The sequence below is a fragment of the Sturnus vulgaris genome, chromosome 5 (assembly GCF_052056855.1).
Source record: "Sturnus vulgaris isolate bStuVul1 chromosome 5, bStuVul1.hap1, whole genome shotgun sequence".
NCBI classification, from domain to species: Eukaryota; Metazoa; Chordata; class Aves; order Passeriformes; family Sturnidae; genus Sturnus; species Sturnus vulgaris.
In genome coordinates, this window is record NC_142247.1 from 40,741,155 (window position 1) to 40,757,276 (window position 16,122).

Genomic DNA, 16,122 nt, shown 5'->3' on the forward strand with positions numbered 1-16,122 from the left:
GAAAACAGTCGAGTCCCCAAACCTTAAATTATTAATGCTTGGACATTTTCCAGAACAGTAGGTTCAAAAAGGTATTTCTGAACTGAGGGCTAGAATCTACATTATTTAAAGCTTTTTATCACGCGTGCAGAATTATTCACATTTTCTAAAGAGAGATGAGACTTTTCTTCCAAAAAAAAAAGTGGATGGAAGTACTTAATACCTGTTTACCTTGTCTGTCTTGTCGCTGCTTGGATCTTAGAAGACCATTTCGTGTTACTGCTGAGTGTCTGAAATTAGTAAATAAATAATCATAATGTGTTTGGTGATCACAGTGCTTAGAAATGTGGAAGTGCCCTGTTTATGTTTTTGCATGCCTGGTAGATATAATTTGGTTCATTCCCAGACTATTTTGTTTCTGAGCATGAGCGTCTCAGACACGAGCGGGTCCTCATTTCTCTTGAAAATAGTATAAGACATATTGAAAACAGTACAAGGTCTGCTTCTAAATATCAAGTGGTTTCTGCAAGGCTAATGCAGAGCCTGACAACTTAGTTAAACTGATAATGAATGGCTCCAAGACTCTTACGTTCAGCATCCTTTAGCACTCAAGGTTAATCTAGCCATGCACCATGTCAACAGATCTTTGTCCCTCTCTCATGTTAAAATATGTAACTGGATACAACACTTCAGGGTAGATCAATACTCACACCCAACAACTGTCTCGAGCAGCCACTTTTGGCAATGTTAAGTGCCAGAGAAATAAGATAGGTGTACAGGAAGCAGAAAGAGAAGGAGAAGACTCATTAGAAAATGTCACTTAGAGAGCAGAGGACCACCTTCCAGAGGGAAAGATTCTTATACAGGATCTGTAATCTAATCATCTTAGAAAATATTTTCTTGACCTTTGCACAGACTTCCTCATACTTTTTAGTACTATTGAAATGTCTGAGTGTTGTTTTCAGAATTCACTGAAGAATGCCTCGAATAGTCAGGTGATAGCTTCTGCTCCAGTTTAAAAAAAAAAAAAAATCACAAGAAATTTACCCAAAACATAGGGCACTGTTTGAGAGGTCAGATGTCAGATAGTTCATCCTCTTGTCTAAACCAGGACTCAAACATAGGAAATGTGCTCTTCATTGCATCCTCAGTTTGCCTAATACATCCATTTTCTTCTTCTTTGTCTACTTCTCTTTTTCATATAGGCCAAACTTCAGTGAGCTGTTCCTTTTCCTTGTACTCTTAGTCTTCCCTTCTCCAAACTTTGTCACACAGTCATGGTACTTCCCTTAAAGTGCGAACATTTCTTGCAGATCGTTTCATAACCCCTTTCTCTTCTCTTTTCTCCCATTTGCTGTTTCCTATCACTGATCCACGCTCACCTTGTGGTTGAGAATGAAAGGCTTATTGTTTGCCATACCTGAAATTCAGTGTGCACATCTTACTCTGCTCAGAAAGACACCTGAAATCAGATTCATAATAGATGCAGCAGAAGTGCCTTTATGAAGCACATTTGATAGATGTGAGAAGCAGGCATTCACTCAGTATAATTAATAGTTCTGGCAGCATTAAAAATGCATGCCATGAAATGCCTAAGTGCTCTGTAACATCATTTGAGTCCTAAGGTGAAGAGTCAGCTGCATATGATATAGCTATTTGCTGCTAGAGGTTGTTGTTACTCTGTATTCATATTTAAGAACTGCACAGAACATGCCATCAGGTTTCTGGTTTAGTCATTCCAATCTCTGAGCAAGTACATGAATCTTGCCTTTTCAGTCTGAAATTAGTTCTTCTTTTGGTCTAGCAATATGTAGATTTTTATATCCTGTTGTGCTTTAAAATGTGAAAGAAAGCAGATCGTTTTTCAAAAGCTCTCCCTTTCTAGCTGTTCTTCTTTGCTTCTTTGAAAGAATTCTCATTACACGAATTAGTTTTTAAAAATTAAGTTGCCTGACGATATATCTCAGAGCATAACAATGTCTTCTGTACCTGCTCCTGTCCTCAAGGGAAATGGTGACTTTTTTTACCCCAGATTTGAAGTCAAAAGGGAACTTGCTTTTTATCTGCACACAGTCTTCTTATAGTGCTGCTATGCAGTGTCCATCTCTGAATAACGAATTTAGAAAAAATAAAAAAGATATCTGCAGAGTGTTTTAATGTATATTTGGTATTTTTACACTGGCATAATACACATTCCTTAGGTATATAGAGAGACTCTTTCTTCTTTTATAGGTTTCCTAAAAACTGTCTAATTTAGTCTAAAATGTTTTATGACCAAAACCAGGACTTTTAAGGGCATGAGTACAAAGTCATAAGTTGATTTAAGAACATTCATCTTTTACATGGCCAATTTACTGATCTGAGAAGATTTTTTAAATTACAAGATGTAGCAAATTTCTATAGGCAGCACAGAAACTACTGCAACATTTTTCCATCCTTAACCATTGCTTTTGAAAATCATTTCCATCGTTAACCATAGCTTTTGAGTTAAATTATTCAGCCATCTCTGAAGACCTTATTAGTTAAAACTGTGTTTGTTTTGTTTATTTCCCTTGTATTACAATATTCTTGCAGTCATTTTACAAGGCTCTGAATTTGAATGGAAAGTGAACCTGTTAGCAGCCATCTACTCCTTTGTTCTCCCATAAATTTGCTTGCAAGTGTCCATACTGTTATTTTAGTCTCAGCAGACACCTGTGAGAATAAGAAAACTGTGTTGTCTCAAAATTTTATCTATATGGAGCATCCACTGCCTCCTCACAGAGTCATTCTAGAATGTTTATTTGACATTTTCACAGAAAAAAAACCAAAAACTGAATTTACTGAGAAGAATTTCCCCAGAACATTGCACCTTTGCTCTTAGTCTTGCTTCTTAGACCCCAGCGACCAACCTTGTATTCTTGGAGGAGATAAAGGAGAAGGGAGTGCAGCAGGGGCGGGCAGACCCTACCAACTTTACAACAGCATCCACACATGAAGGATAAAGGTTAAAAAATACAATTTGTGTTCAAACTTGTTTTACGTTTATTCACCTTTAAGTGCTACACTTTGCAAACTGAAATTATTTTCAGTGAAGGACCTTTTAAAAATTGTATTTTGGAGTGTAGAAGCTAATACATACCACAGTTTAAAAGGAAAGACAGGTGTGATCTGGAAGCAATATAATTTTCAGCTTTAAAACCCAACAGAAGAGGTTTTTTGTCTGATGTAGTAAAGATCCTTTCTAACTACATAAAATCATTGGACATGATTAGGCTATAAGATCAGGAATAACTATGCATAGTTGTTTTGGATGTGGACCTTTTTGATCAGAATTTTTTGTTCTCTGTGAAGTTGGTTTCACTGTATTTCTAAGGGACATATCTTCAGTTCCTAATTATCTCCACATTTGGCCTAAAGAGTGACAAATAATTTCATCAGAGAAGGCACACAAGGTAGTATTAGAGGAACAAAGTGTGAGTTACTTTGGTTCTCAGGAGGCAGTGAAGGACAGACAGCACTTTTGTTACCCATACTGCTCCAGTTTTGCTGAAGCACATAGAATTTAACTTCAAGTGACTCACTATTTTGCCTTCACATTTTGATTCTTGAATGTGTGATGCAATTTCATCTTCAGTTTGACTGCTAGTTTAAAAGTGATTACTTTGAAGTTCTCTTCTGTTTTCAGAGGAAGGAAACAAGGGTTATGGACCTGTTTTTGAGGAGCAACCTATTGATACCATCTATCCAGAGGAATCTTCAGATGGACAAGTTTCAATGAACTGCAGAGCTCGAGCAGTTCCTTTTCCTACTTACAGGTAACATCTCCTGTTTTGATTTTCAGATCTTTCATATTTTATTCAGCAGCTATTTCAGATTGTGTTATTAAATGCTTGACTGTCATAAAAGGTTGGAGTGAAGTCTTCAAGGCAGGAAAATATGGGGAGATACACAATTTTTGAGACTCCACCTTTAACAGATTGTCTAATCAGTGTTAAAAACAGTATATTGTGTTAAATATTGTCAGCTTTTGAAAGAAATACTGATCCATATGAAAATGTAAAAAAAATGTGACCTTTAAAAAAAATTTAGAGGCTGTCTTTCCTGCTTAGGCTGAGGTTGAGTGAGATTTGAGTCTTTGTTCTTTTTTGATTCAGAATGGCTTTTAAATTCTATTTTGCTTTGAAAGGAGAAGTATTGATTGTTGAACCTGGATATTCTACATCTCATATTGCTTTTGCATCCACTGTGTTGCAGAGCAGTGATCAAGAATGTGTCAGTTATGCTACTGAAGACATGAAAAACTTCATTCTGAAAAAAACATTTCAACTAGTTTTTAATAAGGATTACCACATGACTTCTTGCACAATAATTATATTATTGTAGAAAGAAATGCTTTGTTGTGTATTCATATGAGTTTGTCAGCCATTATCTGCTCATTGTGTAAAGAGAAATGTACTTAAGATTATCAGTATTAAGATTGTGACTAAATTACAGCCTGATCATAGGCAGAAAACTGCTGCCATTGTACTAAAGACAGACACAATATCTTGCCAGCAAAAGAGATCCATTTCAGTAAATTACCCTGTGAGTTTATGTTCTTACATGGCATCTTTTAAGTGCAGGTTTATTGCTCCCACGTTACATTTTTTGCTGGGGATCTTTTTCTTTTTCTGAATGAAGCAGAGAGGTGGGACTTCTGAGTTGCTTTAGGAAATGCAGTTTATTTTTTTTTTTATCTTTTACACAGGCAGAAAGGGTAAGTTTGTCTTACAGATGTTTACAGCATGGCTCAGAAGTCACAAGATCTATGGTTACAAGATTCTTTAAGGATTTATTAACCTAGAAAACACTGCCAGCAAAGATATTTACATTATTAAACTAATACTAAGAAATTCTGTTTAATTACTGTGTGACTTTTCTTAGCCAATCCTGTTCTGACACACAAACTTACATTGCTGCACTCTAAAACTTTTTGTTTCTTTTCTTCTATATTTTAAACTCTAAAGCTAAACCTAGGTTTACTTAACTGTGTTTAAATTGAAGCTTTGGCTTACAGGCTCAATGCTCTGAGAATTCTTTACATTTTGAATTCCAACACATTTCAGTAAATTACCCTATGACCTGCCCCCAGTACTCACTCATGTATGTTCCCACACTGGTTTCTGGAACAGAAAAAACAATAAAGTCTTCTGGCTATTCTTTTAAATCTGTTACAGTATTGCGTTCAACTGTGGTATTACTCAGTCAAAACAGCTTCATTTTCATTGCCATTTTTAAGAAATATGCTAACAGGTTCTCTACCTGTAAAGAACCACCATTTGAATATGATCCTGCTACATGACATTTTGTTGCACTTTCTTCCTCTTGCCATGCTTGGAAAGTGTGGAGAGATTACATATGCTAAGATTTGAGACCCTTTGATGTACTTCCCCATCCCTTCCAGTTGGTCCAGAGACTCCCCCGACCCTGTCTGCAAGACTGTAAACACACTGAACAAACCATCCATAGCTGATTATAGACTAAATAAATGCTGACGTTCTTCTTTATCTGTTGTGGGCTCAGCAAAGTCTGAACCAGCAAAATCACTCTCAAAGAATTGCATTTTACCTCTAGAGCCTCTCTGTCTAGGAACAGATCTGACATTCAGCACGGATAGGTGATATGATGATAATTACAGTACAGAACAAGGATACTTTTCTTATTTCCTGACACATTATATTTAGTATACCTCATTGTGTTATCTTTATTTCAGTCCTCTAACAGTTACTGAGCCAAAATTCTTCTATCTCAGAAGTAAATAAGTCCTTCCTGCCATTTTCATTCCAGGATGAGCTGTCCTCAGGACATTTATACCTAGATATTTCTGAACATAGGATATATTTATTTTTTCGAACAGAGACATATAGTATGTCTCACAGGACTGAAGTAGTACCTCTAGAATTCTGTAAGATCAAAATGCTATTTGCTGCATCTTTAGAATTCTTCTATTTCATTAGATTTTTAATTTTTTTTTGCTATTTTTGTTGTTGTTCATGCCACTCTTACTATTTTTTCTTTCTATGACAATTGCAAGTTCCGCCTCCAAATGAGAACTGTGCATATTTTGGTGCATCTTCCATAGTGAATGAACAAATGGTGTGTGTGTTATCATTTTCAAATACTAATGCTCAACCTCACCGTATGAAAAAAGAAAATATTTATGCAGAAATAATTTTATGGTCGTTAAATGTATTACAGTTGCATCTTTGCTATTTGTGCATAGGAACCAGGCAGTTCCTTTCTAAGGTTACAGGCTCCCTCTTGTGGACACAGTAATAAACACGAATGTAAATGACGAGTACTGGTACCTACTCCATGTTTTTTAACATTTCTTAAAATAAGTAGAAATCGGTCAGAACTGGGCTGCCAGTTTCTGTCTTAATCCCTCAAAAAAAAAAAAAAATCGCGATAATCCAGTGAATTGGCTGTGGAGTTTTGCCATAACTAAGGGAAGAGTGTCCAGCAACTTACTGAAGTAGTAGTAAGTAGGTCTTATATGAAGCATGCCAAAGTCAGTTTTTGCACTGACTTTACTGGCATATTATGTTTTATAAAACATTTTCATTATCTGCAGCAGGTTTACAAAAATCTCTCATCACTCCATACTTTAAAAGTACAGAGGGAGTACATTTTTGTCCTGTCTGGCCGTAGATATTTATTTGAGATATGTTTGAAATCTCTGTTTGGTGGGTTTGGTGGGCTAGCTCATTCCCAGACAGCTCAAGCATCTCTTACTGCTTGGCCAGCAACTGTGTTTTAACAAACTATATTACATCTCTAATAAGGAAGAATTGACACTGTTATGTTTAAAAGACCCCTGGAGTTCAAATCTGTGTCTCTTGCTGAAGGAAAACTTAAAACTTGTGTATAAGTATATTAATAACTTCCTGGAGTTACTTTTCATATTATATTTCTTACTAGATTTGCTTTTTGGGGCCAAATCTTACATCTGGCTTTTCTTTTTAAATAGGTGGAAACTGAACAACTGGGATATTGATTTAACAAAGGAGCGCTACAGTATGGTGGGAGGCAGACTTGTTATCAATAATCCAGAGAAATCAAGGGATGCTGGAAAATATGTCTGTGTAGTGTCGAATGTCTTTGGAACTGTCAGAAGCAGTGAAGCCACTCTGAGTTTCGGATGTAAGCCATTGTTTATGTCAGAATATAGAGAAACTATGGTTAGCTAGGAATGCTCAATGTTTTACACTGCAGTGTGTTCTGCTAACATGTGCTGTATCTGTATTACTCTGTAAAAATAGTATTTTAAGTGCCTTAGTCTGCAGAGATCGACACAAAACGAGTTTGTAAGCATTTTATATTCTTTAGCATTCAGCTGACATAACATAACAGCCTTCCCAGTGAGTTATTGTTAAATCACTAATTGAAGAGAGTCATGGAGCCAGATCTGGAGATAATAATGTCCAGACTCTTTTAAAATCATGGTAGGACCTTGAGGGGAAGTAGTCACAGAAGAAAGACTCGAGTGAGGGCATATGGTGATGAGGTGCAGTGCAAACACAACTGCAGGAGGAAGGCACAGCACTTGCTAGTAAAGTATGCTCCCACTCCTAGGCTACAATGACTAAATCCTGGGGGAAATTTCTGTCAGTTTCTGACAGTCATGAGCTAGGTCTTGTGAAGACCTGCACATCACCAAATACATGAATTGTAAAAAACTGATGTACTAAATGAGGACGAAAGCAAAATTTTATGGACTTAAGACAGTGTTCGCCATTTTTGTTTTATTTTGCCTTAAGTTACCTTCTCCCCGGATATATTTTATCATCAGAGGGCAAAAAATGGAATACCCAAAAAAAAGGAACGCTCTCTGAGTCCATTCACAAAGCCCTGGGTGCCCTGCCACTAAGGGTTTGGTGCCCCTTCATAAGTAGAATTAACTCCTTGCTGTAGAAGATCAGACATGAAGTGAAAAGTTCAGCTTTCTGATAGTACTTGTGAGACTGTGGGACAGCAAATATTAGGGAAAGTCAGAAGCTATAATGAGCTGATGGATCATATAATCATTGATATAGTCTTAGTCTGTAGTCACCCAGAGTATCTTCTAGAAAAAAATTGAAGGCCAGGTTGTTACTTCCTTTTAATGAGGAAAACATCAACATTCCACTTGTGGGATATTTATTTATACCTAAAGCAGGCTTCAGTCATGTCAGTCCTGAATAATCAATAGGATAAAAAAGTAAACTAATAAACCTAATAGATGAAAAAATAGAACCAAAGCAGTCTGAGGCATGTTTTCTCCATATTTTTACTGAACAGATATACAGTGTTTCAGTATGTAAACTGAAATAGAATAAAGAAGTAAGGAATAGTGTAAAGATAGCTGGAAACTGATAAATATCTGTTTTTTAAAAAGCCTGCTGTCATTCTTCTTTATAATGTATTTCTTCCTTTCTCCTTTTTATTGATCACCTATAAAAAACATTCCTTCTACAATCACTGTTTTTAGAGAACTGAATAGAGTTGCTAAAATTAATGGGGAAAATGTCTGATTTTTAGTGAAAGTTTTTTTCTTTTGTTTATGCATAAACTGATTGAAAAATGCCAACAACCATTTAGAAGAGTTCAAAAATCTTGACCAGTTATAATATTGTTTTGCTGTCAAATTTACTGAAACTGTGGAACAAAACCCACATTCTCTCATATATTTCATATACTCTCATATGCTCTCATATACTCATATAATTAGTCCATCTGAGAATACTGTACATACTTTTTAGATCCAGTGCCTTAAAACGAATTAAAATATTTTAAACCTAACTACTCTTAGGGATAAAGTGTGCATTACTTCTTTCTTTCCCCTGGCATTTGTAATTAGGATGACAAAAATAATGTAAAAAAAATTCATTTGGTAATGACAAATAAGTAAAACTGGCATTAGGGGTCAGAAAGTTTCTATCTGCCATGTATTGATGTATTTCTATAGTAATCTCTACAGGACTGAAAGTAATGATAATAATAAAAAGTTGCTGTCGTTAAAATCACTATTATTCTCCCCTTGCTTTTTTAAAAATTAGATCTGGATCCCTTTCCACCTGAGGAACGTTATGAGGTTAAAGTACGAGAAGGTGTTGGAGCAGTGCTTCTTTGTGAGCCCCCTTACCACTACCCAGGTAATTCAGCTAAAAGTGCTTAATTTTCAATGTCTTAAGAGTAAAAACTAAATCAGCATTTATTTTTGCAAGATTCCTTTATGTTTACTTAAGCAGTAATTTTTGTGCAGATTGAGAATCACCATTTAGATTAGGTTTCTGTTTTGAATATATTTGTTATTGACCATGTGTTGACTATTCATTTTACCTAGTAAAGTCACCTCAACTGCTATGATCATGGGCTTCTGTTAAAATCATGGAACAGCAGAAGCACCCCCAGAGATTAGGTTATTTATTCTGTGGAAGTGACTTTCTCTTATCATTAGCTACTGAAGATCTCTGCAGGGATTATACTCGTAATCTCAAGCATCTGGATTTCCATCATGAGGGATGAAATGTTAGCATCTCTTCTACCTTGTAAAATGGAATAATGATTTAGTTTTCATGCTCAGTTTAAGCATTGCAAAGAACTGAAGAATGGAGACATATTACTAGTTAAAATATTCTAAGGTTTTGTCTAAATCACAAGACTGGTGAAGACTTCCCCGCTTCTCAGTTACATAAAGTCAAGGCCCAGCTGCCTCTCTCATCCCATCCCACTCCAGCTCCTGTGGGATGGTTGTGCCCAGGGCAAGGTGTGCAGAGTGTAGCCAGGTCCCCAGTAACCTGCACTGACAGCAGCAGTGCCCCAGTGTTCAGTGTAGACAGGAATGAGCTGGCTCCTGAGACATCCTGTATAAATCTCTCTCACATAGCTACCTCTCCAAAACAAAGATCTATAACCTAGAAATCAGACTCAAGTGATTTATATGCAGACAGTATTCTGTGGTTTAAACAGCTGATAGTGTTGGGTTTTAATATTGACTAAAATATTTTCCTCCAGATGACCTCAGTTATCGCTGGCTTCTAAATGAGTTCCCAGTGTTCATTGCTTTGGATAAACGACGATTTGTGTCACAGACGAATGGCAATCTCTACATTGCAAATGTGGAAGCATCAGATAAGGGCAATTATTCATGTTTTGTGTCCAGCCCTTCGATAACAAAGAGTGTATTCAGTAAATTTATTCCACTTATTCCACAATCTGATCGTAAGTATTTATTGTAAATACCATGCACAGCATTTTAACTGTTTGTATTATAATTTCGCTAATTCATAACTGCTTTCATTTCTGTAAGGAGAATTATAATGGCTGCTGCACAATAATACTTGCTGTTTCAGATGCAGAGGTACAAATCATTCCCATCCACAGTGAAAACTTTGTGAAAGAAATCTTAATGGATTAATTCACAAACTTCCTTTCAAATAATTGAGAACAGAGTTCTTATCCCCAGAATCCCCATCTCTTTTATATGATAAGCCCCTGATCTCATCCCAAAATCTTCAATATCTTTTCTAGTCTTGACATTGGTTCAAAAGAGTATGACTGTAAAGCAGAAATTTCATGTAAATGTTGATGAACAGCTTCAGGATTTACTTTTTCTCCCCCAGAAAATCCCTCATGAAAGAGTACAATCCTTTTCCCCTGACATAACCTCCTATCCAATGGGGGCCTAAGAGTTTGTGTCTCACAGACAATCTCCTAAGATGCTTCTGTGGCTTTGTATTACTGGATTATTTGCCATGGTTTCTTCAGAAGAACTGCATGTTTTCCAAATAAGAGTCAAATTCCCCTTTTGCCACTTCAGACTGTCGGTCATTAGATTCTTATAAACTGATCATCAGTTTTTCAGTGACCCTTTCATCTGTACAATTTTCCATATTACTGATTGAATTTGTAGAATTTCAAGTTAGCGATCTTTGACCAAATATTCCAGTATTCACACTGCCATCTTCATCTAGAACTGTTAGAGTGTTCCTACAGCGATTTCTTGTAGGGAGATTTGATTACATTTACATCCCTGTGTGCTCACTAAACTGTAGATGTGCTTGACCTAGCTCCTTCCTACCCTTATTGAGATAAAATTGAGCTTAAATTCAAAATAATTTGAAGTATTCTATCCAGTAAAAAACCTGTGGAAAACAGAATCAGGTTTTTGTCTGCCCACACAGCTTCAAATGCAATTAGAAATTCTGTAAAAAGTGTTAGGATTTGTCATCCAGAGAAAGATAACTAGTTGCTGAGTAAAACAATTGTGCCTTACCTAGTAAAAGTTCAGTGCTTAGTCAGACTTTATGAATTGACAGGCTGTTTATGCAATGTGAAGAAGAATTTTGTCTGGAATTCAAAGAAAAGTTTGACTCAACTTTGGAAATTTTAATAGCTATATAACTTTCTGACATGCCTTTTCTTAGAATCTTTTTTTTCATATTAGGAGCAAAAGTATATCCTGCTGATATCAAGGTGAAGTTCAAGGACACATATGCTCTCCTGGGGCAGAACGTGACACTGGAGTGTTTTGCTCTTGGAAAGTAAGTGTGTTTTAAAGTTATTGTACAGCACTAATTGCTTTCATATTTCAGGGAATGAAAATACATATTTCATGATCAAATGCTCTTTTTGTAGTCTGCAATTTAACCGCCAGTTCTTGAGCACGCTGATTTGTACTTTACTGTACCTTTTCAAGTCCGGTTCCTGAACTCAGATGGAGTAAATACCTTGAACCCTTGCCAGCCTCTGCTGAGATAAGCATGTCTGGTGCAGTTCTTAAGATCTTCAATATTCAGTATGAAGATGAAGGGCTCTATGAGTGTGAAGCTGAAAACTATAAAGGAAAAGATAAACATCAAGCAAGAGTCTATGTACAAGGTAGGAGAACAGTTTTATTCTTGATGATCTGTGTTGCTTTCACTTATGTTAGAAATATCTGTGCTTTCTCAGTTGATGTCAGTGTTGATTCTATCTATCAACTATCATCTTCACACACTGCTGTTCAAGTTAATGGAGCAGCATCAAAATTCTTGCATTAAATGCCAGGCATGATATATATGTAATAATTGAAAAACTACTCAGTTTATCTGGTTATGATTGCTGGTATATATACTTTGACAGTTCTGTGTTAATATACTCATGCATAATGTGAATTAAATCAGTTTATAATACTCAACGTGAAAGAACTTCTGGGAAGAAAAAGAGACCATTAGGTTTGTTACGATTTCTTGTTTTCTCATTTTGCTTAGTTCTCTGTCTTACTAGCTATGCATAGTTCTTTATTCATCCACACTCTGTCACACCCCTTTATGCATTTGGTTAAATTAGGCAACCAAAAATTGTATCTTACTGCTCATAGTGAAATCATCCCAAATAACTTGGCTTCTTGTCTGAGGTTTATGCCACAAAACCATGGCCTGAGAAACATCTGAACCACCCTCAGAAGATTTATGTCTCTTTCATTTGCTGTACAGAAGATCTTCTGAGTGAAGATCCTCAGTTAAGTGCTAGAACTTCAGTAGATCAAACTCAAAAATTAGTGTGGGAAGGTTATTACTGCTTATAATAAATAAAGCTAATAAACTGGTTTGTTTGCTTAGCAAAAACAAATATGCTGGACCTTTCTCAATATTAATTTCTCGTGTATACTCTTTGGACTAAGAGAATAATTTCTTGGAGATCCTTTCACTACGTACACAGTTTTGCACAATTTCATGTCATTTAACTATCATTTTCACAGTGCTACTGAGTCATTTCCACACTGAATAATCTACAGACCAATATAAGTTGTAATAACTAATGTCTTCTGTCATTCAGGAACCATTATTTTAATTCTGTATTTTCTTCTCATAGAAAGAAGTTTGAAGCTTTTTTTAGTCTAGGTTGTAAGACAAAAACTTCTTTCTTTTTTGTGCTGGTGCATTGCTGACTTATCATTACTTTGAGTTGCCTGTTTAAGTATAATGGAAAAAAGCAGTGGAATTAATACAACATAATACTAATATGTATGTGCTGTATTTACAATGGATCATGTATTTTGTTCTGCAGCTGCTCCTGAGTGGGTAGAACATATCAATGACACAGAAAGGGATATAGGCAGTGACCTCTACTGGCCTTGTGTAGCTACAGGCAAGCCTCTTCCAACAATTAGGTGGCTGAAGAATGGTGCCTCGGTGAGTGTATTGCTTTAGGTAACACAGGCTTGTGAGGTTAGCTCATGGAAACAGTTTTTTAAAGCATGCATTATTAAAAAGTTAAAGGAAAATTCATTATAACAATCTAAATATTTGCTGATGCCACTTGCATGAGGCATTAAAATCTATTTTTTAAACTTTCATCTCAATCTTCTCTTATTTCTTCAGGCTATTTAGTATTCAGTTTTGAATTATGAACGTAACTTTTACCACATGTTTAGTATGTAAACTTTTCCCTTTTTTTCCTGGCCTGTGTAAGTAAATGCTCTGCATATAAAATGTCTATCAGCTTCTCCTTAAAATTAATCCTTTTTCCCACATTAAACATGAATGTGTCTTTAAAAATATAAGACAAAATAATTAGTGGAAATGTGACAATAAAGGTTATTTTTAAAATTATCAGTAGTGTTTCTATATCCATATTCTATATGCATTTTTTCACATTTTTCTAAACAGAGTGTTGCAAATGTTTAGGTGATGTTTAAAAGAAGTTTGAAGAACTACTGTTTGATAATTCTATTACATTGGATATTTGGTTTAAACAGAGTAGATTTTCTGCCCTAGAATCGTGGAATCACAGAATGGTTTGTGTTGGAAGGTTCCTTAAAGATTGTTTAGTTCCAAACCCCTGGCCATGGGCAGGGGCACCATTCATTGGCCTCGGTTGCTCAGAACTCCATCCAGCCTGCCCTTGAACAATTCCAGGGATGGGACATCTGCAGCTTCTCTGGGAAAGACCTATTCAGGCATTTCAACAGTGTATTCGAAGTCTATTGCTTGTACTATATGAGAAGCTATTAAAAAACCAAGATAATATGAGGGCACAATGCAGCTCTGCATCTCCTGAGCTGTGGTGACTTAGTTTGGCAAGCAAACAAAAAAAGACAATGAGGCAGCTTGTTTTTTGACTTTATATCTTAAGAAAAATATATGATGTTGGAGGGAAAACAGGGATATCACCATCTGCTATATGGAGGTGGCTTAAACCAGGAAAAACAGTGCTTTTGTCTAGCTTTGGTAGTTATTGCAAACAAATAATTTAATGAGTGAGTTACTTGCTGGTCCCCACTGAACTTGGCTTTCACTAACAAAATCTGCATACTGGATTGCAGAACACAATGTGTAAATCTCCAGTAGTACACCAGGATATTATGCTGTGTGTTACTATGATGATGATTTCCAAATAGAAGATAGCAGAAATATGTTAATTGCCTAAAAAATATAATTTGTTTCTAAATCAGATAACTTGTAATTAGACAGTTCATTTAGCATGTAACAGACATTCCTTGTATAAAATCTGATGAAAACATTTTCACACAAAACAGTCAGAAAATGTTTCCTTTAATCTGTTCTCTTTTCAACTACTATTCTCTTAACTTTCCACTACATATGCTCCAGTGTACTTAGATACAAGAGTTAAAGCTTTTAGCTTGATTTTCACAAGAAAACGGAATACATTAACATGACCTTTCAAATTAATATCTATTTTTAATTTACAAAATATCCCACCTTAACTACTTTATTTTGATTGACTGATTTTTCTTTTTTACATTAAAGCAAAGTATTAGAAAATAGTCTGTACTATCTCCCAGAATAATCTTTTGAAAAACTCCTACCTCACTGGGACTTGCTTTGATGTTTTCCTGTTTTCCTGGAAAATGATGTAACAATGGAAAGTACTGACCAGTGAGCATGGCATAACAAAGCTTATGTGCATAAAATTAATTTAATTCCTTGTTTCTTATTTCTGAATCAGTAGTTTTTTCATTGATGTCATAACAGGGGACTGGAGAGTAAATTTGTCTACTGACACTCAACTAGGACTCTTCCAGAAATTTAAATGTTGAATTACATTGGATCTTTCTTTAAAAAAAGGTGAACCCAATGTTACCAAAAAAGGAAAAAGGAAAAAAAACAAAGAAAGAAAGAATGTGGATGGGTGTGGATTTTTCTTCTTATGTAGTTTATAGTTAACACCTTGTTATTTTATTGATTCTGTGTTTTAGTTCCGGAAAGGTGAACTAAGAATGCAAAGTCTGACCTTTGACGATGCCGGCATGTACCAGTGTATAGCAGAAAATATGCACGGAATTATTTATGCAAATGCTGAACTGAAGATTGTGGGTTAGTGGGATTATTTCTCTATTTACTATTTCAGGGTTAAGTAAGATAGCAGTTATATTTGCAAGTACTGTTTAGTAACAGATTCCTGTGAGGGTGAAGCTAAGAACTCTCACACAATCTAGGTGAGATGGGGTTTATTTGAGCTCTCCAGCTGTTTTTTTGACAAGCACTTGAGGAATAAATTTACCAGTTTCTGGGGCATGTTTTGTGTTTGTATTTATGATGCTTGTTTCCTGCTGTTCCCCACCAGAGGAACTGATAGTGCTGAAGTTATATGAAGCGCATAGAATTGCAGCCTACACTTTTAAGCCTGCAAAAGTGGTTACGAAGCATTTTCATTTTTGCTCACATATGATCACTCCTCTGTGAGGCAAAATCTGCTTTTTAAGAAACCGTGTTATCACTTACTTGGCCTTTGAAGCTCTTTGTCTTCACTCTGCCCTTGGGCTTTGCTTTCGACAGCCCCTTACACTGAAGTCACAATGTTTGTATGCAGTATAGCTGTGCCATTTGATGGCTGGATGTAGTTGTGAATCCATTGTGTTTCCCAATGAATATCCTGTTGCAAGTTCGACTCTCAGATCCAGCGTTCTCAGGCTTAAAACAATTTCTGATGTTTTTATTATTTCCTTAGAGCAGACACACTGGCTGTATGACTTTTTCTAGATTTCCCTTTGGTAGTTGCTGTTCTTTCCATCTCACACCTGCCTTCAGATTTTTCCCAAGAAATAAATTATTCTTGGTTTTCCCAACCCGTTGCACAACAATACTTCATTCTACACTCTTCTTCTATTACTATCTACTCACTACCAGCTTGCTT

General features: G+C 35.9%; 1 protein-coding gene across 1 annotated transcript in view; it reads left to right on the forward strand.

Moving 5' to 3' along the window:
- CNTN1 (contactin 1) overlaps positions 1-16,122 on the forward strand; it is a 216,047-nt gene that overhangs the window by 145,474 nt on the left and 54,451 nt on the right. The window contains exons 4-11 of the mRNA XM_014871147.2: positions 3,647-3,776; positions 6,971-7,143; positions 9,039-9,134; positions 9,997-10,203; positions 11,429-11,525; positions 11,681-11,862; positions 13,033-13,157; positions 15,185-15,302. Coding sequence (XP_014726633.1) covers positions 3,647-3,776; positions 6,971-7,143; positions 9,039-9,134; positions 9,997-10,203; positions 11,429-11,525; positions 11,681-11,862; positions 13,033-13,157; positions 15,185-15,302 — 1,128 coding nt within the window. The remainder of the gene's footprint in view (positions 1-3,646; positions 3,777-6,970; positions 7,144-9,038; positions 9,135-9,996; positions 10,204-11,428; positions 11,526-11,680; positions 11,863-13,032; positions 13,158-15,184; positions 15,303-16,122) is intronic.